At 42.3% G+C, this 20,936-nt stretch overlaps 1 protein-coding gene across 3 annotated transcripts in view; it reads right to left on the bottom strand.

Annotated features, from left to right (window-relative positions):
- snx13 (sorting nexin 13) overlaps positions 1-12,332 on the bottom strand; it is a 267,161-nt gene extending 254,829 nt beyond the window's left edge. For all 3 annotated transcript variants that reach the window (XM_070880996.1, XM_070880999.1, XM_070880998.1), the window contains exon 1: positions 12,087-12,332. In XM_070880996.1, the coding sequence (XP_070737097.1) occupies positions 12,087-12,098 (12 nt within the window). In that variant the 5' untranslated portion in view covers positions 12,099-12,332. The remainder of the gene's footprint in view (positions 1-12,086) is intronic.
- Between the last annotated feature and the right edge of the window lie 8,604 nt (positions 12,333-20,936).

Genomic DNA, 20,936 nt, shown 5'->3' with positions numbered 1-20,936 from the left:
TCTGCTTATTGACACTTCCAAACAACCTAAAGTGTAACTATTAAATTCTGTTCAGAACCCACAAAGATTCCAATGTTTGAATTTGCGCCAGAAGGCGGCTTGCGGTTTCATTAATCTCTCCCCTTACTGTCAATATTATCCTTCAGAAAACAAACCAAGAGTCCCTTTGAACCTAGTCACGGTACTAGCTAGCTCTGGTAAATTCATCATGTGATAGAAGCCGGTTAGAACTTACACACTTCTGTTAATTACAGGGAAACAAAGGTTACAGATAACAAGCAGGAGGTACCCATAAAGACTAAAGACCAGTCCACAAATAACGTTCATTTTTTGTCTTCCTCGTTAGCATTCAAATGTTTCATGCAGGTTCAAGGCCAAACAGAAGTCATACTCAAGTGACTTCAAATTTAAAATCAAATTAAAATTTGAAGGCCAACATGGTGCAACAGCCAGAAAGCCATTTAGCCCACTGCACCTGCACTCTTTTTGCCGCTTTTCCTCGCCCTACCCCCGTATCCTTTTACATTTTTCAGGAAACAGCTACTGATGTGTAGATCGATGTGATCATTTAGTTATCTTAACTGCGTGTTTCTTTTACTCGAAATTAAAACCAGAGTAAAGGCATTCCTAATACTGTAACCAAAGTGAATAAACTGAAAACCTGAGAGATCTGTCCTGATGTCAAGAAATGCTGCGTCCTAAAAATAAACAACCACAGCACCAGTTTGATAGACGTGACAATTTTAATTACCATATATTGCACTGCAGTAATTAACTATAACTCGATACTGTCTTTTTTGGGAGTAGTTTCATTCCCCTGGCCATTAGCAAATTTAAATTCAATCTAATTTGCTGCAAACCAAATTGCTGCATGTACAATTTGTACTTTGAATTGTTATTTCAAAAACAAACTTCAGTCTTGTAAGTAACCAGAAATGCATGAACTAAAATAAAATTAGGTTATTAGGTTGATGGATGTATCCAATGAAAGATTATCAAAGATCAAAATTCTGATTATTTATATAAAGTCACTCCAAGCAGTAAATTACCAAACCAGTATAAGTTCTCTTGCTTCACCGAAACTTAAATGAATAACCCCAATATTACTGAACTAAACACTATCTAACAGATCTTCGATGAACTGGTATAACTTGTACACTCACATACGTAGAAGATTAGTTAGTGAAAAATATTTTGGGTGTGATATGTGCCAAAGCACAAGTGCACCAACATAAATGCCGCCTTCATTTCACATTACAGAACAAAGGGCCCAAACTTGGTGGCCTTACCGCCCACTGCCGCCGAGTTTTTTTTCAGCGGTCTCCTCTCGGTGACAGATTCCTCAAGGTCCGCCACCAGCGAGAGGAGAGTACCGCTGGGAAGCGCCCATTGACAGCTGCTAGCGCGAGTCTTGTAAGTGGCTTCCCGCCCGCCGAGCTGGCAGGTTCCTCCGGGTGGGAGTCGGAGGCAACAGCGGGAAGGACCGCTGCATGAAGGCGGGTCTAACCCCAACAGTAAGACGATTCGCAAAAAAAGGTTAGTGAATTTATTTTATTTTTGTCAGCGATTTATCTGGATGAGGTTCTTTGAAGGTTCTCCATTGCTTTTTTTAAATTTTTATTTTCAGCCTTCTCTCTCTCTCTCTCTCTCTCTCTCTTCCGGGCCCAACCCGGTGAGGATCGCATTTGCCACCGAGATTGGGAGCTCCTGCCCGCTGCCGCCGTAAGTCGTCTCTTTGCCACCAGGCAGTAATAGCATATCTTTTAGAGGAATCTCCCTGGCAAAGTATCTTTGGGCGGCACTTTGCTTTGACCAAGTTCGGGCCCAAAGTTTTTGGATATTTTATGTAATACTCAAAATATTAATCCAGATAGGTTATATCATTTCTACTATGCTTCATGCATTTTGGACTTTTGAAAATTGCTCGAGTATAAAGTACTGCTATCAAACAAACATGAACTAGCAACACCCCCCCGCCCCCGCCCCCCCCCCCCACATAATAGTTAAAAATTACAAACTAAAACAGCTGAAGACACAAAATTTTAGAACATTTATTAAAAGTCTACACCACTATTAAAGTCACTTGGTCTCAAAGCAGCTGACAAATCCCACACGGGGTACAGGACAATGTGTAGGCTGTGAAAAAGAGACCTGGGTGTCATGGTACATCAGTCATTGAAGGTTGGCATGCAGGTGCAGCAGGCGGTTAAGAAAGCAAATGGCATGTTGGCCTTCATAGCAAGGGGATTTGAGTACAGGGGCAGGGAGGTGTTGCTACAGTTGTACAGGGCATTGGTGAGGCCACACCTGGAGTATTGTGTACAGTTTTGGTCTCCTAACCTGAGGAAGGACATTCTTGCTATTGAGGGAGTGCAGCGAAGGTTCACCAGACTGATTCCCGGGATGGCGGGACTGACCTATCAAGAAAGACTGGATCAACTGGGCTTGTATTCACTGGAGTTCAGAAGAATGAGAGGGGACCTCATAGAAACATATAAAATTCTGACGGGGTTAGACAGGTTAGATGCAGGAAGAATGTTCCCAATGTTGGGGAAGTCCAGAACCAGGGGTCACAGTCTAAGGATAAGGGGTAAGCCATTTAGGACCGAGATGCGGAGGAACTTCTTCACCCAGAGAGTGGTGAACCTGTGGAATTCTCTACCACAGAAAGTTGTTGAGGCCAATTCACTAAATATATTCAAAAAGGAGTTAGATGAGGTCCTTACTGCTAGGGGGATCAAGGGGTATGGTGAGAAAGCAGGAATGGGGTACTGAAGTTGAATGTTCAGCCATGAACTCATTGAATGGCGGTGCAGGCTAGAAGGGCCGAATGGCCTACTCCTGCACCTATTTTCTATGTTTCTATGTCTATGTCAAGTTTCACCTGAAATGTTTTCAAACATATGCAGATTATACATGTTGCAACTTGTTAGGTATTTCCAAACAATACAAAACTCAGCCAAATGTTGGTATATAACTCACAGCGATAATTATTCAAATGTTAAAATGTTACATCATCTTACACAAATGAAAGTCAGGTGAATTTACACTATACACACTTTTGTACAGTATAAACACATGCACTACCTCCAATTCCCTTCAGCTGGCACTTCTACTCCTAAATGATTCCATAGCTAAACTAGGAAAGCAAGTGGTTTGGTGATGTAATTTTAACTGATTATCCAACACCAACTTATGAGTCCATGAAAATGTGGGTCTCTAATGCTGGCAGTTCTTCTATAAAAAAATGAATGTCATGGACTGCAAGAGTAATACATGTCATCCATCAACAATACTCTATTTGTAAAGTACCTTACAATATCCCATGGGTTAATAAGAGTCACAATTTACAATTACATCTTGAGTTGGTGATTTTCAGGGATAGTTTCAAAGATAGCACCATTCTTCCTACACATAATGGAAGCCAAATACATTACCTCCACATAATACAAACATTCATATACTTATCAGAAAAAGTGACCATTTGAAACAAATATGTCTATTATGACTGTTGAAATGCTAGTATTTTTGCAAGCTAAATACCATACTCACGAACTAATAACATTTTGATATTACATGTAGACTGTCAACTTCCTTTTATACAGTGCCTTTAACAAAAGAAAAACATCCCATGGTGTTTCAGAGATGTAATCGGGGAAAAAAAATTGAGGCCAAGCCAAGGAGATATTAGAGGGGCTGATGAAAAGCTTGGTCAAAAAGGTGAGTCTTAAAGGAGGGTCTTAAAAGGAGGAAAGGGTGCTAAAGAGATTTCGGGAATAAATTCCAATGCGTAGGACTTAGATGGCTGAAGGCATGGCAGTTAATGATGGGATAAAGAGTAGGAGTAGGGAACGCACAAGAGCCCAGAGTCAGAACAATGAAGATTTTAGGAGGTATTGTAGGACTGGAGGTGATTACCAAACTAGGGAGAGGTGTGGCAATGAAGGGATTTAAATACAACAATGTGAATTTTAAATTGGAGATATTGATCAAAGCATAATGCTAAACATCAGGATAAATGGGTTAAAGCAGGTAAAGTGGTATCCATATACCCGGTGCCAACATTGGCTACAAGTCACAACCAAGGTTGCCAACTTGCAACATAGCTGAACTATATTAAACTATGATCAGAAAATTAGATATAATTACAGTACACTCAGATTAAATGTCTAGTTCGAGTTCTCTGCGCTCTTCCAATTTTGGCTTTTTGCACATCCCTATTTTATTCGTTCCACCACTGCAGGAGTGCTTTTAGCTGCCTAGACTCGAAGCTCTGGAATTCCCGCCCTAAACCTCTCCACCTCTTTTTCACTCCGCCTTTAAGACGCTCGTTAAAACCTCTATTTGACCAAGCTTTTGCCTGCCGTATTATCTCATGTGGCTCCGTGTCAAATTTTGTTTGATAATGCTCGTTGGGCAGTTTTAACTACGTTTAAAAGGTGCTATATAAATACAAGTTGTTGTTCCCATATACTTCAGACATTATGCGACACACTGATATACAGGGAGAAGGAAATTGCTACAGTACAAAATAAAAGTTACTAAAGAGAGGAGAGGTAAAACACTGGTCATTGTTGTGTGAAAAAGAAATTATAGACAAGCTCAAGAAACATGGAAGAAAGAATTTTGTGAAATGAAAACATTTCCTGCCTTGAGTTTTTGACTAGTCGACAATTATTGAGGCTTTCTATAAAGGCCTATATAAAACTTATTTTCATGGCATTCTTTAGAAATTCACAAATAATGGAAAAAGCAATACCTTATCAAACACAGGATACTGTTCAAAAACGGCATTCAGTTAGATCTTTCTGCACAATATAACAAATACATCAACAACTAGATAGGAAGTAATTAGCAAGTTCTAAGAACGGCTTCAAATTGCATTCATGCAATGTGCCTCAAAATCTCAGTCTTGTGGACACCATCCCAACTGTACTGTGAAGTGAATCATAGCACTCAAATAGAAAAAAGGTTCAAGCATGCACAGTTGTTTTAAGTTGCAACACTTTCTGTACCCTATACTTTACCTCATGGTTGGGAAGGTCCATAGAAACTTGCAATTCAAAGCCATTCACTGGCATGTACACGTGGGCTAACCTTCCGACCCCATATTCTCTTCATCCTAAAGAGCCTCCTTCCAACTCTCTAATATCACTGATCTCCGCCCCTCCCTCAGCCCATCTACTGCCGAAACCCCCATCCCCGCCTTTGTTGCCTCCAGACATCAATATTTCAATGCTCTTCTGGTCAGTCTCCCATCTTCTACTCTCCAAACTTGAGCTTATCCAAAACTCTGCTGCCTATATCCTAACCTGCACACCCACCACCATTGTGTTCATTGAATCCACTGGCTTCCTGTCTACCAATGCCTCAAATTAAAATTCTCATCCTCATTTAAAAAATTGAGGTAGACAAAAAGCAGGAGACTATAGACTAGTTAGCCTAACATCTATCGTTGGGAAAATGCTGGAGTCCATTATTAAGGAAGCAGTAGTGGGACATTTGGAAAAGCATAATTCAATCCAGCATGGTTTTATGAAAGATAAATTTTTGGTGTGGCAAATGTTTGGTGCGGAGGTGTGGTGAGAGATCATGGCGAAGGAGCGGCAAGAGATCGTGGCGGAGGTGCGGCAAATGGGGTACGGGGCCTAGAAGAGCCCAGAGCCCAGAGGCAGCACGGGCCAGCCCACTAGGTCCATGCAGTAGAGGTCTCCAGTCGTCCTGGTTAACCCTTGCTTTGTCCAAGGCGGACTGTTTGCGAGTGCTGTTGAGGAGGGGAACCTATGCAGGCAGGCAGGCAGAGGGAAATAAAAAGGGAGCAGAAGCAAAAGATAGGAAGGAGAAAAGCAAGAGTGCAGGGGAGAGAAATCAAGGGCAAAAATCAAAAAGGGCCATATTACAACATTATTCTAAAAGGACAAAGTGTTAAAAAAAACAAGCCGGAAGGCTCTGACTCTCAACGTGAGGAGCATTCATAATAAGGTGGACAAATTAACTGCGCAGATAGCTGTTAACGGATATGATGTAATTGGGATTACGGAGACATGGCTCCAGGGTAACCTAGGCTGGGAACTCAACCTTCAGGATTCAATATTCAGGAAGGATAGACAGGAAAAGGAGGTGGGGTAGCGTTACTGGTTAAAGAAACGGTTAACACAATAGTAAGGAAGGACATTAGCTTGGATGATGTGGAATCTATATGGGTAAAGCTGCGGAACACCAAAGGGCAGAAAACGTTGGTGGGAGTTGTATACAGACCACCAAACAGTAACAGGGAGGTTGGGGATGGCACCAAACAGGAAATTAGGGACGCGTGGAATAAGGGTACAGCAGTTATCATGGGTGACTTTAACCTACATATTGATTGGGCTAACCAAACTAGTAGCAATACTGTGGAGGAAGATTTCCTGGAGTGTATAAGGGATGGTTTTCTCGACCAATATGTCGAGGAACCAACGAGAGCGCAGGCTATTCTAGACTGTGTCCTGTGTAACGAGAGGATTAATTAGCAATCTGGTCATGTGTGGCCCCTTGGGGGGGGGGGGGGGGAGAAAGAGTGACCATATGGTAGAATTCTTCATTAAAATGGAGAGTGACACAGTTAATTCAGAGACGAGGGTCCTGAACTTAAAGAAAGGAAACTTCGATGGTATGAGACGTGATTTGGCTAGAATAGACTGTTGGATCATACTTAAAGGGTTAACAGTGGATAGGCAATGGCAGATATTTAAAGATCACATGGATGAATTATTACTATTGTACATCCCTGTCTGGTGTAAAAATAAAACAGGAAAGATGGCTCAACCGTGGTTAACAAGAGAAATTAGGGATAGTGTTAAATCCAAGGAAGAAGCATATAAATTGGCCAGAAAAAGCAGCAAACCTGAGGACTGGGAGAAATTTAAAATTCAGCAGAGGAGGACTAAGGGTTTAATTAGGAGGGGGGGAAAAAAAAAAGAGTAAGTGTGTAAGCTTGCAAGGAACATAAAAACTGACCGCAAAAGCTTCTATAAATAATGAAGAGAAAAAGATTAGTGAAGACTAATGTAGGTTCCTTGCAGTCAGAATCAGGTGAATTCATAATGGAGAACAAGGAAATGACAGACCAATTGAACAAATACTTTGATTATGTCATCACTGAGGAAGACACGAATAACCTCCCGAAAATACTAGGGGACCAAGGGTCTAGCGAGAAGGAGGAACTGAGGGAAATCCTTATTTGTCAGGAAATGGTGCTAGGGAAACTGATAAATCCCCAGGGCCTGATAGTCTGCATCCCAGAGTACTTAAGGAAGTGGCCCTAGAAATAGTAGATGCATTGGTGGTCATTTTCCAAAATTCCATGGACTCCAGATCAGTACCTATGGATTGGAGGGTAGCTAATGTAACCCCACTTTTTAAAAAAAGGAAGGAGAAAACAGGGAATTATAGACCGGCTAGCCTGACATCGGTGGTGGGGAAAATGATGGAATCAATTATTAAAGATGTAATAGCAGCATAGTTGGAAAGCAGTGACAGAATCAGTCCAAGTCAGCATGGATTTATGAAAGGGAAATCATGCTTGACAAATCTCCTAGAGTTTTTTGAGGATGTACCCAGTAGAGTGGATAAGGGAGAACCAGTGGATGTGGTGTATTTGGACTTTCAAAAGGCTTGTGACAAGGTCCCTCATAAGAGACTAGTGTGCAAAATTAAGGCACATGGTATTGGGGGTAATGTATTGGCTAGAGAACTGGTTGGCAGACAGGAAGCAAAGAGTGGGAATAAACGGGTCCTTTTCAGAATGGCAGGCAGTGACTAGTGGGGTGCCGCAAGGTTCAGTGCTGGAACCCCAGCTATTTACAATATACATTAATGATTTAGAAAAAGGAATCGAATGTAATATCTCCAAGTTTGCAGATGACACTAAGCTGGGTGGCAGTGAGAGCTGTGAGTAGGATGCTAAGAGGCTGTGCAGGGTGACTTGGACAGGTTAGGGGAATGGGCAAATGCATGGCAGATGCAGTATAATGTGGATAAGTGTGAGGTTATCCACTTTGGTGGTAAAAACAGGAAGACAGATTATCTGAATGGTGACAGATTAGTAAAAGAGGAGATGCAATGAGACCTGGGTGTCATGGTACATCAGTCACTGAAGGTAGGCATGCAGATACAGCAGGTAGTAAAGAAAGCAAATGGCATGCTGGTCTTCATAGCAAAAGGATTTGAGTACAGGAGCAGGGAGATGTTACTGCAGTTGTACAAGGCCTTGGTGAGACCATACCATGAGTAGTGTGTGCAGTTTTGGTCTCCTAATCTGAGGAAGGACATGCTAGCTATTGAGGGAGTGCAGCGAAGGTTCACCAGATTAATTCCCCGGATGGCAGGACTGACATATGAAGAAAGACTGGATCAGCTAGGCTTATACTTACTGGAATTTAAAAGAATGAGCGGGGATCTCATAGAAACATATAAAATTATGACAGGGCTGGACAGGTTCGATGCAGGAAGAATGTTCCTGATGTTGGGGAAATCCAGAACCAAGGATCATAGTCTAAGGATAAGGGGCAAGCCATATAGGACCGAGATGAGGAGAAACTTTTTCACCCAGAGAGTGGTGAACCTGTGGAATTCTCTACCACAGAAAGTTGTTGAGTCCAGTTCGTTGGATATATTCAAGAGGGAGTTAGATGTGGTCCTTACGGCTAAGGGGATCAGGGGATATGGAGAGAAGGCAGGAGTGGGGTACTGAAGTTGCATGATCATATTGAATGACGGTGCAGGCTCGAAGGGCCGAATGGCCTGCTCCTGCACCCATTTTCTATATTTTTATAAAGGCCTAGCTCTGTCAAGCCTGTGTGGTGGCTGATGGGCACACATTAAAAAAATCCACGCACAAGCATCGTCCACCCCTCAAGTTCAGGACTGGAATATCGGGTCCTTCATTGAAATATCTGCGAACTCATTCCGTTTGTGTGGAAGCAAGTCACCCTCGTTTGAGGGACCACCTATGATGATGATGATGATGATGATGATGATGATGATGATGATGATGATGAAGAAAGGGAAATCATGTTTAACAAACTTGCTGGAGTTCTTTGAGGATGTAACAAGCAGGGTGCATAAGGGGGAAACCACTGGATGTGGTGTATTTGGATTTCCAGAAGGCATTCGATAAAGTGCCACGTAAAAGATTACTGCACAAGATAAAAGTTCATGGGGTTGGGATAATATATTAGCATGGATAGAGAGAATTAGCTAAATAACATAAAACAGTGTCGGGATAAATAGGTCATTTTCCGGTTGGCAGTGACTAGTGGGGTGTCGCGGGGATCGGTGCTGGGTCCTGAACTATTTACAATCTATATTAATGACTTGGATGAAGGGACCAAGTGTAATGTTGTCAAGTTTGCTGATGATACAGAGATGGGTGGGAAAGCAAATTTGAGGAGGACACAGCAAAATCTGCAAAGGGATATAGACAAAGTGAGTGGGCAAAAATGTGGCAGCTGGAGTATATTGTGGGAAAATATGAGGTTATCCACTTTTGCTTTTTTATTTTTTCTGCCAATTATAATTTAAATAGAGAAAAATTGCAAAATGTTGCAGTACATAGGGACCTGGGGGTACTTATGCACGAGACACAAAAAGTTAGTATGCAGGTACAGAAAGTAATCAGGAAGGCAAATGGAACGTTGGCCTTTATTGCAAGCGGGATAGAGTATAAAAGCAGAGAAGTCCGGTTAGAACTGGTCAGAGTATTGGTGAGGCCAAAACTGCGTACAGTTTTGGTCTCCGTATTTAAGGAAGGATATATTTGCATTCAGAGAAAGTTCACTAGGTTGATTCTGGAGATGAAAGGGTTGACTTATGAAGATAGGTTGAGCCTCTACTCATTGGAGTTCAGAAGAATGAGAGTTGATCTTATCGAAACATAAGATAACGAGGGGGCTCAACAAGGTGGATGCCGAGAGGATATTTCCACTCATAGGGGAAGCTAAAACTAGGGTACATAGTCTCAGAATAAGGGAATGCCCATTTAAAACTGAGATAAGGAGGAATTTCTTCTGAGGGTTGTAAATCTATGGAATTCTCTGCCCAGAGAGCTGTGGAGGTTGGGTCATTGAATATATTTAAGGTGGAGATAGACAGATTTTTGAGCAATAAAGAAATAAAGGGTTATGGGAAGCGAGCAAGGAAGTGGAGCTGGGTTCATGATCAGATCAGCCATGATCCTATTAAATGACAGAGCAGGCTCAAGGAGCCAGGTGGCCTGCTCCTGTTCCTCTTTATGTTCTTATGTTCAAATCCCTCCATGGCCTCACCCCTTCCTATCTCTAACTTCCTCCCACTCTATAGCCCTCCGAGAACTTACCGTTCTTCCAACTCTGGCCTCTTGCATATCCCCCACACCCTTCATCCTACCACTGGCAACTGTGCATTCAAGGCTCCAATTCCCTCCCTAAACCACTCCACCTCACTCTTTTCCTTTAAGTCCCTTCTTAAAATCTACCTCTTTGACCAAGCTTAATCATGTCTCTTAATATCCCCTTCCTTAGCTCGGTGTCAATTTATGTCTGATTATACTAGAGATGTTTTTCTACATTAAAATGCACTGTATAAATGTAATTTGTTATTGTTCATTTATCAAAATAAACCTATTGCCTATTTGTCAATGGACCCCCATTTAAAATAGCCAAAAGGAGAAATAGTGCAATGCCCAGTTTATTTCACAAGACAAACAAGACCACCAACATGCATTTTGTAACATCCTTCAAGTAGAAACCTACTTCAATGCTTTACAGAAGGTGCCAGTGGACAGAAACACAGCAGCATCTGAATGATCAGCAGCTTTACATCAAAACATACTCATTGTATATTCTATTTGTAGAGTTGTTATGAGGGTAATCTGAAACAGTCATACTTCATACTCTTATGCCATGTGAGCTGCATCTCATCTCTTCAGGCAGATTTAACCACCTTAGCACAAAGATCCAGATAAGTGTATATGGCCATTTCACACCAAGCTTTCATTATTATAAATCAGTCATGAAATGAATACTTAGAACCACACTCCATATACAAGTAAAAAATGCCAATTTTGTCATTGACCAATATAATCTGAATACAAGGCTACTACAGATGCAAAATTATGTCTGGGACAAAAACAATTAGTCGTTTTAAGCAGGGAAATTTAGTGAGCAAGCAGTTTTCATCCAAGTCCATAAAAGGTATTAAATGTTTTAAAATGATAACGTGGGAGCTACGCAGTATCTTGTATGCGAATGGCCTACTCCTGCACCTATTTTCGATGTTTCTATGCTTCTTACAGGCGTTCACTAAACCTGTTTGATCAGCTTTCATACCTCAATATCTAAGTTACGAGATCACAAGCCCAGATTCCTCTAGAAATATTGAGGCAGATTCCATTCAACTGACCTTCGCAATAACCTCAATCGACCAGGTACAATAAGATGGAAAAGAAACTTAGAAGAGACACCAGACTTGCACATGACATGAAGCCAATGGGAGAGGGAAAGGAGGGTAGATAAAAGGGATACAACGCGTGGCGTCTGTCTAAATATGTCAACTTGTTAGTGTTACATCAGCTTGATTTCATTGGGTTGTAAATGGCAGATCTACTCCAACCAGTTCAAATACAACTGGATAGCTTGACCGTCGGTATCAGAACGAGATGGCGCTCCCCGCACCGCCCAGATGCAGGCGTGCTGGCGACACTGGGGCTGCAGGCCGAGGTGAAGGTTACTTTTGGCCCGAGCTGCTGATGCTGCAGGTGCCACACGGGGCTCGATGGGCGTGGCGCGTGATTGCAGACAATGGGAAACAAGCTCCTGCACGCCCACTGTGATTGTTGTGACCCAGCGAGCACGCGCACCGCCGCTCAGTCCCTCATCACCGCACCCCTGGCACAGCGGGAGGGGCCGACTCACCTCGGATCATCAACACCAGCCTCCCCCCGCCCCCCGGGGACACACACACACACACCCATACACAGCCGCCCACCCCCGGATCCGCCCGGGCGGCCCGGCAGGTACATCCGCTCCTTGTCCGCCGAGAGCGCCCTCCCCACACAGAGCCTCCCTCACCTCTTGGTTCATCCTTCCCACACCGAGCTGTCAGCCGGCCGTACAGCAGCACATCCTCGCGTCTCGGCGTCTGGCTCGGGGAGTGGGGGGGGGAGACGGGTGTGGCTGGGTCAGTGGCCCCGCTGTCGCGTCACTCGCAGGCCGGCCTCGCTCTACTTCTGACCGTTACTCTTTCCGGAACAACCGCACCGGCGCCATCTTCACGCTGCTTACGTTTTTTTAAATGCTGTCACGGCGACGACGTGAGTCATTGGCTGAGACTGTCGGACGGGGGATGTGCCTCTCGGGCTCGTGAGGTACGCGGCGTCAGCTGAGCCCACCCACCCGCCGGGCGGAGCGCGCGCTGCACGCGGGGTGAAAGTGCAATCGTGTCCGGAGATGTCCGGCCAGAATGTGAGCAAGCGGTGGAGCGCTGCAGTGACATGATTAGCGTGCCCTGAACTGGCGCATGTGGGCTCTGGAGCAAAAGAGCTGCATTTCCTTCCTTTATTAAAAGCCGACCTTTTAAATAGCAGAGACCAGCATAATGTTAGGGAGTGCCAACATATTTGCCAACGCTCAACTATACAACCCATGTGTCTCAGCTTGTTGGTGTTTGGCACGAAAAATCAGCTTTGTTGATTGGGTTAAAGGTTGTCAGCATCAACCAATCAGGCCACATGCGAAAGGGCACTGAAGGCTGTCAGAATAATCAATTATCATATTATTACTTTCTCTCCTTGGCTGCACAGGAATTTGAACCACAAAAGTTTTAAAGTGAGGTGCTGGTTTTGTCGTTGTAGGTGTGTTTATTTAGTGATTAAAAACACTTAACAAATAGTGTTGCTGAGCTGCAAGAGAGTGGCGGGTGGGGGGATCTTTTACGTCCATCTGAGAGAGCAGATGAGGCCTCAGTTTAACGTCTCATCCGAAAGACGGTACCACCGACAGTAACGCACTGAGTGGTTGATAATGAAGAAGAAAGCTGCGGATTGCAGGAAGATATTCAAGGGGCTATAGGTAGGGAGGAGCTTAATGCAATCATTATCACTAATGAAGTAGTACTAGGTAAAATAATGGGACTAAAGGCGGAAAAGTCGCCTGGACCTGATGGCTTACATCCCAGGGTCTGAAGAGAAGTGGCTGCAGAGATAGTGGATGCATTGGTTATAATCTACCAAAATTCCCTGGATTCTGAGGCGGTCCCAGCAGATTGGAAAACCGCAAATGTAACACCCCTATTTAAAACTGGGAGTCCCTGGCCCAAGACCGCTCTAAATGGAGGAAGTGCATCCGAGAGGGCACTGAGCACCTCGAGTCTCAATGTCGAGAGCATGCAGAAATGAAGTGCAGGCAGCAGAAAGAGCGTGCGGCAAACCAGTCCCACTCACCCCTTCCCTCAACGACTATCTATCCCACCTGTGATAGAGTCTGTTCAGCCACCAAAGAACTCACTTCAGGAGTGGAAGCAAGTCTTCCTCGATTCTGAGAGACTGCCTATGATGATGATTTAAAAAAGGAGGCAGACAAAAAGCAGGAAACATCTGTCATTGGGAAAATCCTGGAGTCCATTATTAAGGAAGCAGTAGTGGGACATTTAGAAAAACATGATTTAATCAAGCAGAGTCAGCATGGTTTTATAAAAGAGAAATCATGTTTGACAAATTTGCTGGAGTTTTTTGAGGATGTAACGAGCAGGGGTGGATAAGGGGGAACCAGTGGATGTGGTGTATTTGGATTTCCAGAAGGCATTCGATAAGGTGCCACATAAGAGGTTACTGCACAAGATAAAAGCTCACGGTGTTGGGAGTAATATATTAACATGGATAGAGGATTGGTTAACTAACAGAAAACAGAGAGTCGGGATAAATGGGTAATTTTACGGTTGGCAAACAGTAACTTGTGGGGTGCCGCAGGGATCGGTGCTGGGTCCTCAACTAATTGCAATCTATATTAATGATTTAGATGAATGGACTAAGTGTAATGTAGCCAAGTTTGCTGGTGGTACAAAGATGGGTGGGAAAGCAAATTGTGAGGAGGACACAAAAAATCTGCAAAGGGATATAGACAGGCTAAGTGAGTGGGCAAAAATGTGGGAAAATGTGAAGTTATCCACTTTGGCAGAAATAATAGAAAAGCAAATTATAATTTAAATGGAGAAAAATTCCAAAGTGCTGCAGTACAGAGAGACTTGGGGGTCCTTGTGCATGAAACACAAAAAGTTAGTACGCAGGTACAACAAGTAGAAACAGAGAAAAATAGGTGCAGGAGTAGGTAATTCGGCCCTTCGAGCCTGCACTGCCATTCAATAAGATCATGGCTGATCATTCCTTCAGTACCCCTTTCCTGCTTTCTCTCCATACCCCTTGATCCCCTTAACCGTAAGAGCCATATCTAACTCCCTCTTTTATATATCCAGTGAACTGGCATCAACAACTCTCTGCGGCAGGGAATTCCACAGGTTAACAACTCTCTGAGTGAAGAAGTTTCTCTTCATCTCAGTCCTAAATGGCCTACCCCTTATCCTAAGACTATGTCCCCTGGTTCTGGACATCCCCAACATCGGGAACATTCTTGCCACATCTAACCTGTCCAGTCCTGTCAGAATCTTATATGATTCTATGAGATCCCCTCTCATCCTTCTAAACTCCAGTGAATAAAGGCCCAGTTGATGCACTCTCTCCTCATATGACAGCCCAGCCATCCCTGGAATCAGTCTGATGAACCTTCGCTGCACTCCCTCAATAGCAAGAACGTCCTTCCTCAGACTCGGAGACTAAAACTGAACACAATATTCCAGGTGAGGCCTCACCAAGACCCTGTACAACTGCAGTAAGACATCCCTGCTCCTATACTCAAATCCCCTAGCTATGAAGGCCAACATACCATTTGCCTTCTTCAGCGCCTGCTGTACCTGCATGCTAACTTTCAATGACTGATGAACCATGACACCCAGGTCTCGTTGCACCTCCCCTTTTCCTAATCTGCTGCCATTCAGATAATATTCTGCCGTCGTGTTTTTGCCCCCAAAGTGGATAACCTCACATTTATCCACATTATACTGCATCTGCCATGCATTTGCCCACTCACCTAACCTGTCCAAGTCACCCTGCAGCCTCTTACCGTCCTCCTCACAGCTCACACCGCCACCCAGTTTAGTGTCATCTGCAAACTTGGAGATATTACACTCAATTCCTTCATCTAAATCGTTAATGTATATTGTAAATAGCTGGGGTCCCAGCACTGAGCCCTGTAGTCACTGCCTGTCATTCTGAAAAGGACCCGTTTATCCCAACTCTCTGCTTCCTGTCTGCCAACCAGTTCTCTATCCACGTCAATACATTATCCCCAATACCATGTGCTTTAATTTTGCACACCAATCTCTTGTGTGGAACCTTGTCACTCTATTCCTTCTTCCAAATCGTTATTGTATATAATGTAGTAATCAGGAAGGTAAATGGAATATTGGCCTTTATTGCAAGGGGGATAGAGTATAAAAGCAGAGAAATCCTGCTACAACTGTACAGGGTATTGGTGAGGCCACACCTGGAGTACTGCATACAGTTTTGATCTCCTGTATTTAAGGAAGGATATACTTGCATTGGAGGCTGTTCAGAGAAGGTTCACTAGGTTGATTTTGGAGATGAGCGGGTTGACTTATGAGGATAGATTGAGTAGGTTGGGCCTATACACATTGGAGTTCAGAAGAATGAGGTGATCTTATTGAAACTTATAAGATAATGAGGGGACTCGACAAAGTGGATGCAGAGAGGATATTTCCACTCATAGGGGAAACTAAAACTAGGGGACATAGTCTTAGAATAAGGGGCCGCCCCTTTAAAACTGAGATGAGGAGAATTTTCTCTCAGAGGGTTGTAAATCTATGGAATTCTCTGCCCCAGAGAGCTGTGGAGGCTGGGTCATTGAATATATTTAAGGTGGAGATAGATTTTTGAGCAATAAGAGAGTAAAGGGTTATGTGGAATGGGCAGGAAAGTGGAGCTGAGTCTATGATCTTATTGAATGGCGGAGCAGGCATGAGGAGCAAAATAGCCTACTCCTGTTTCTATTTCTTATATTCTTAGTTTCTTATGTTCTTATATCAATTTACTGCTCAGGTGGGCGGAACAGTTGCAAATGGAATTGAATCCAGATAAGTGTGAGGTAATGCATTTGGGGAGGCCTAATGAGGCAAGGGAATACACATTAAATGGTACGACACTGAAAAGTGTAGAGGAACAAAGGGCCCTTGGATTGCAGGTCCACAGATTCCTAAAGGTAGCAGGCCAGGTAGATAAGGTGGTTAAGAAGGCATATTGAATACTTGCCTTTATTAGTCGAAGCATAGAATACAAGAGCAGGGAGTTTATGCTTGAACTTTATAAAACACTGGTTAGGCCGCAACTGGAGTACTGTGTGCAGTTCTGGTCACCACATTACAGGAAAGATGTGATTGCACTGGAAAGGGTACAGAGGAGATTTACAAGAATGTTGCCTGGACTGGAGAATTATGACTATGAGGAAAGATTGGAGATATTGGGTCTGTTTTCTTTGGAACAGAGGAGGCTGAGGGGTGACCTGATTGAGGTGCATAAAATTATGAGTGGCCTGGATAGAGTGGATAGGAAGGACCTATTTCCCTTGGCAGAGGGGTCAACAACCAGGGGGCATGGATTTAAAATAATTTAATTTAAAGTAAAAGGGGAGGTTTAGAGGAGATTTGCGGGGAAATTTCTTCATCCAGAGGGTTGTGGAGGTCTGGAACTCACTGCCTGAAAGGGTGGTAGAGGCAGAAACCCTCACCACATTTAAAAAATATTTGGATGTGCACTTAAAGTGTCATAACCCACAGGGCTACAGACCAAGAGCTGAAAAGTGGGATTAGGCTGGATAGCTCTAAGTCGGCCGGCACGGACACAATGGGTCAAAATGGCCTCTTTCAGTGCTGTAAATTTCTATGATTCTGTAAGTGTCAGGCTAGATTATGTGTTCAAGTCTCTGGAGTGGGACTTGAATCTACAACTTTCTGACTCAGGCAAGGGTGCTACCACTGAGCCACGGCTGGCACTTGATTCCAGGTAAATATAATTTATTTTGTAAATCAGTTAAGAAATCTAACACATAAGCTGTTTTTTAAGATTAAGATTTTGCCAAACAACAGTCAATGCCTTTACTATTGATTAATTACCAATTACAATATTTCTAGCAATATCAGCTCAGAATTTGTTTTTGTTAGCTTCATTGCAACAAATGCTGTGTATTTTCATTTATTGTATTGCATTTTAATCAAATTTCAGTTGTGTATTTACTGTGTATACCTTGAAAATAGCAATATATAATACACATGTTATTGATAATTTACTTCATGAAATAGAAGAAACAAGAAATTAAATTGCACCAGTATACTTTCAAACTTGAATTCAAATAAATAAGCTAACTGCTGTCATTATGTTTAAGGTTTTGTGTCAAATTTTGTTTTGATAACATTCCTGTGAAGCACCATGGGACATTTTACTACATTAAAGGTGCTATATAAATGAAAGTTGTTGTTTAATTTTGCCTCTTTTCAAAAAAAATCAAAATATTACCATGATTCACATAATGATGAAGTTGAGCCTTTTTCTTACTGTAATTTCAAGAGTGTACATTAGTGAGTGTTAGGAGAAATCTCTCAATAGGGATAGTTGTTGGAGCATGTATGCTTTGTGATAGAAAGGAGTTGAGGCAGACACCATTGCATCTGTTAAGGAAAGAGTCGATAAATATTTCAAGCAGAGGAAGATACAGAGCTATGGAAAGAAAGCTGGACCGTGTGATTGGTTTTGAATTGCTGTACCATAGACAAGTTGGCAGTAATTTCCCCAGGGTTTCTGCCAATCTTTGGTGGATAATCCAGAAAATGGATGTTTATGAAGCTTTTCCAGGATTTCTAGCAATCTTTTTACAAAATTACATCAAGAGATTGGGAAACCCCTGTAGAAATTTCACCCGGTGGATCGAATTACGTACTTCTATAGTTAATGTAACAGATCTGTTGGCATGGTTGCACATGCAAATACAGCCGTGTTACATGCTTCAAGTGGAAATTAAAATTAAATGATTTCTATAATGAACGGCCAATCTACATTGTCAGTTTATGCCCGGGTGGCATGTTGAAAATCTACCCACTATGTTTTCTGTTTTAATTTTACATCTGCTGCAGTTTCTCTTTTCTCTTTTCCTATTTTTTTCTATTTCACCTAATTTTTCACATTTCTTTGACTTTTTTATGTCTCTCCTTTCAATCAATAATGATCGTTTATATCATCTAACTGTTTCCTATTAATCAGTTTGCAGTTCAATCGACCTGCAAACTGATTCATTAAAATGTTCCCTCTCTGATTCGTGTATCCCTTCTTCTCGCCTCCCTTTTCTCTCTATTTTATCAAATTATATGAAAATGTCTGCTTATCTTTTAGTCTTCAGTTCTAACGGATGGTGTACATCTGAAATGTGATAACCTGTCTTTTCTTTTTATAGATGCTAACTATCTTGCTGGATACTTCCAGCATTTTTACGCTATACTGCAGTTTCATTTAATACACACTTTCTCTTTTAGTTAATTTTACCCAGAAATTACTACTGAGATATTAGTGGATGAATGCTTAATTCTCACAATATTCCTTTGTCTGCTATTTTAGCAAAACCATTAACCCATTTAAAATAATCAAGCTCATGCCTGCATTAAACTGGCAGACACGCTAATATCAGCTTAGTTTCTTGCACTAATGCTAATTATTTTACACTTGTGCACTTTGAATTGCATTGGCCACCTAGTGATCGATTTACCTATAATTTATAAATCTCTTTGAATATGGTTGCATTGTTCCTCATTATTTGCTTTGCCTTTTATTTGCTATCATCTGTAAATTTGCACATTTTGCAGTGATACTCTTATCTAACTCATTACTATATGCAGTATTAAAAATAGGAACGGGCTGGAATTTCTTATGGCTTACATGGTTTCTGGGCAGTATTGGCCATTGTGGGCAGTAATCAGCTGAGCGAAAATTTCCTTACCTGAGTTACGCCGGCAGTTTTGAGGTACCGCTGGGGAGCGGACCATCAGTGTGCACCATCCTGAGATCGCCCTGGCGCGATATTTGGCTGAGCGGTGACCCGTAGGTAAGTTTTTAAAAAACGCCCACGAGGATCAGCGGACCTGGGTGGTAGGTGAGTAGCTCTTCAAGAAAAAGGTTCGTAATTGTTTGTTTACGAATTATTTTAAAAATGTGTTGTGGTGATTTAGTTTTAAAGTGTCTTGGAAATTTTGTTTTTGATTTGTTGATTTGTTTTGAAAAAATATTTTTATTGTTTTTCTGGTGCTAGGCCCAACCTGCAGCCTCAGGGTAAATTTTTATTGATTTTTAAATTTTTCGCCCATTTTATTTACGAACCACCCAATCGACCCTAAATTGTATTTTTTCACCCAGAATGGGGGTGCAAGGCCCATGTTATACGCTCGGCGGATTTAAAAACATTTTTTGGGAGGAAGTTTTCGCCAGCGATAATCTTCCCAGTCTTAGCGGTCTTTTGGGCAGCGATCAGGCGCTGGCGGGCTGATAGGAAATTCTAGCCCAAAGGCTCCGATACTGATCCCTGGGCAACGGTGTTCAGAACCTCTTTTCAGTCTGAAAAATTCATCCTCTTCTTAAGTAAAGATGGATGTGCTTTCATTGTCCCCAAATTCCACCTTCGAGTATCAATTTTAGTGGATCAATACTTTCTTTCACGTTTGCTTTACTGACTTCATTATTATTTTAGATGTTTTCAGTGACTTTACATTCAATTGGCTTCTCTTATTTGAGTTTGTTTATCTTTATAATTTGCTCAATCCTCCTGTCTACAAGAGTTTGTAAGCCTTCTATATATCCCTCTTACTACTTTTTACATCCCTACATAAGCACAGTGGTCAATGTCAGCATTTAATCTGTTTTGATTTGGTAGCAATGAATTGCAGTTGTGGTTTCACAAAAAAATCTTTAAAAATTACATGCTTTTCTGCTGCAGATCTTCCATCCATTATTATGTTCTATTTAACTTTTCCTTTAACTCATTGCACGTTTCTTCAGTCTGTTCTTATATTTTGTAATGCTGTTGTCCTTTCTGCATGCCTTCAAAAGCATTCTCATTGCTGCCTGGATCATTACTAAAGATTAGATTCAGCATAGACTCCTACCACATTGTCTGTTTAACAAACTAAGAAAGCAATCCTGCAGCACCTGTGGAAATATGCACATATCAACAGTCGTCCATGGTTAATATTCTCATCTTTTTATATGTATCCCTGATCTGCAAAATATTTCCCTGGCTATCTTTTCCCTTTGTCTGTGAAGTCCATCACAAACATTAATAGTGCCTTTTCCTTACTTTCCTAAACTCAATCCATATTGTTGATGCAGTAACTAAGGTTCCTTGGGCTGGAGGGGCGGTAAAGGGTATCTGAAGGCATAATGGCGAGCGGCCAGCTTTTACCGCCCAGCCGGAAAATTCGGCTCAGGATTTGCGGCAGTGCAAAAGCTTACCGCCCCGCCCTCTAGTTTCAGTGAGATCATAACATCAATCATCGTGCAACGCTCTGCTCGTGCCCCGGCTGCAAAATGTTATCCTAACGCCGCATTATACATCTGCCCCAAATGATGCCTGAAAAACCAGGCGGTCCCCCAGTCCTACCGAGGTGGTATTTGCCGCGTATTTAAATTGAGAGAGGAGGATCCTAAATCGTAGATCACATTGACTGCAATGTTTGCGTACAACACGCTGCATGAAGCTGTGACTTGAAAGCAGTAGGTTTATTTGCCATTGCAGTGTTCTTACAATTTCAGTGAAAGA

This window comes from Pristiophorus japonicus, chromosome 5 (assembly GCF_044704955.1).
Source record: "Pristiophorus japonicus isolate sPriJap1 chromosome 5, sPriJap1.hap1, whole genome shotgun sequence".
Classification (NCBI taxonomy): Eukaryota; Metazoa; Chordata; class Chondrichthyes; family Pristiophoridae; genus Pristiophorus; species Pristiophorus japonicus.
This window is presented reverse-complemented; position numbering and strand designations above follow the sequence as displayed.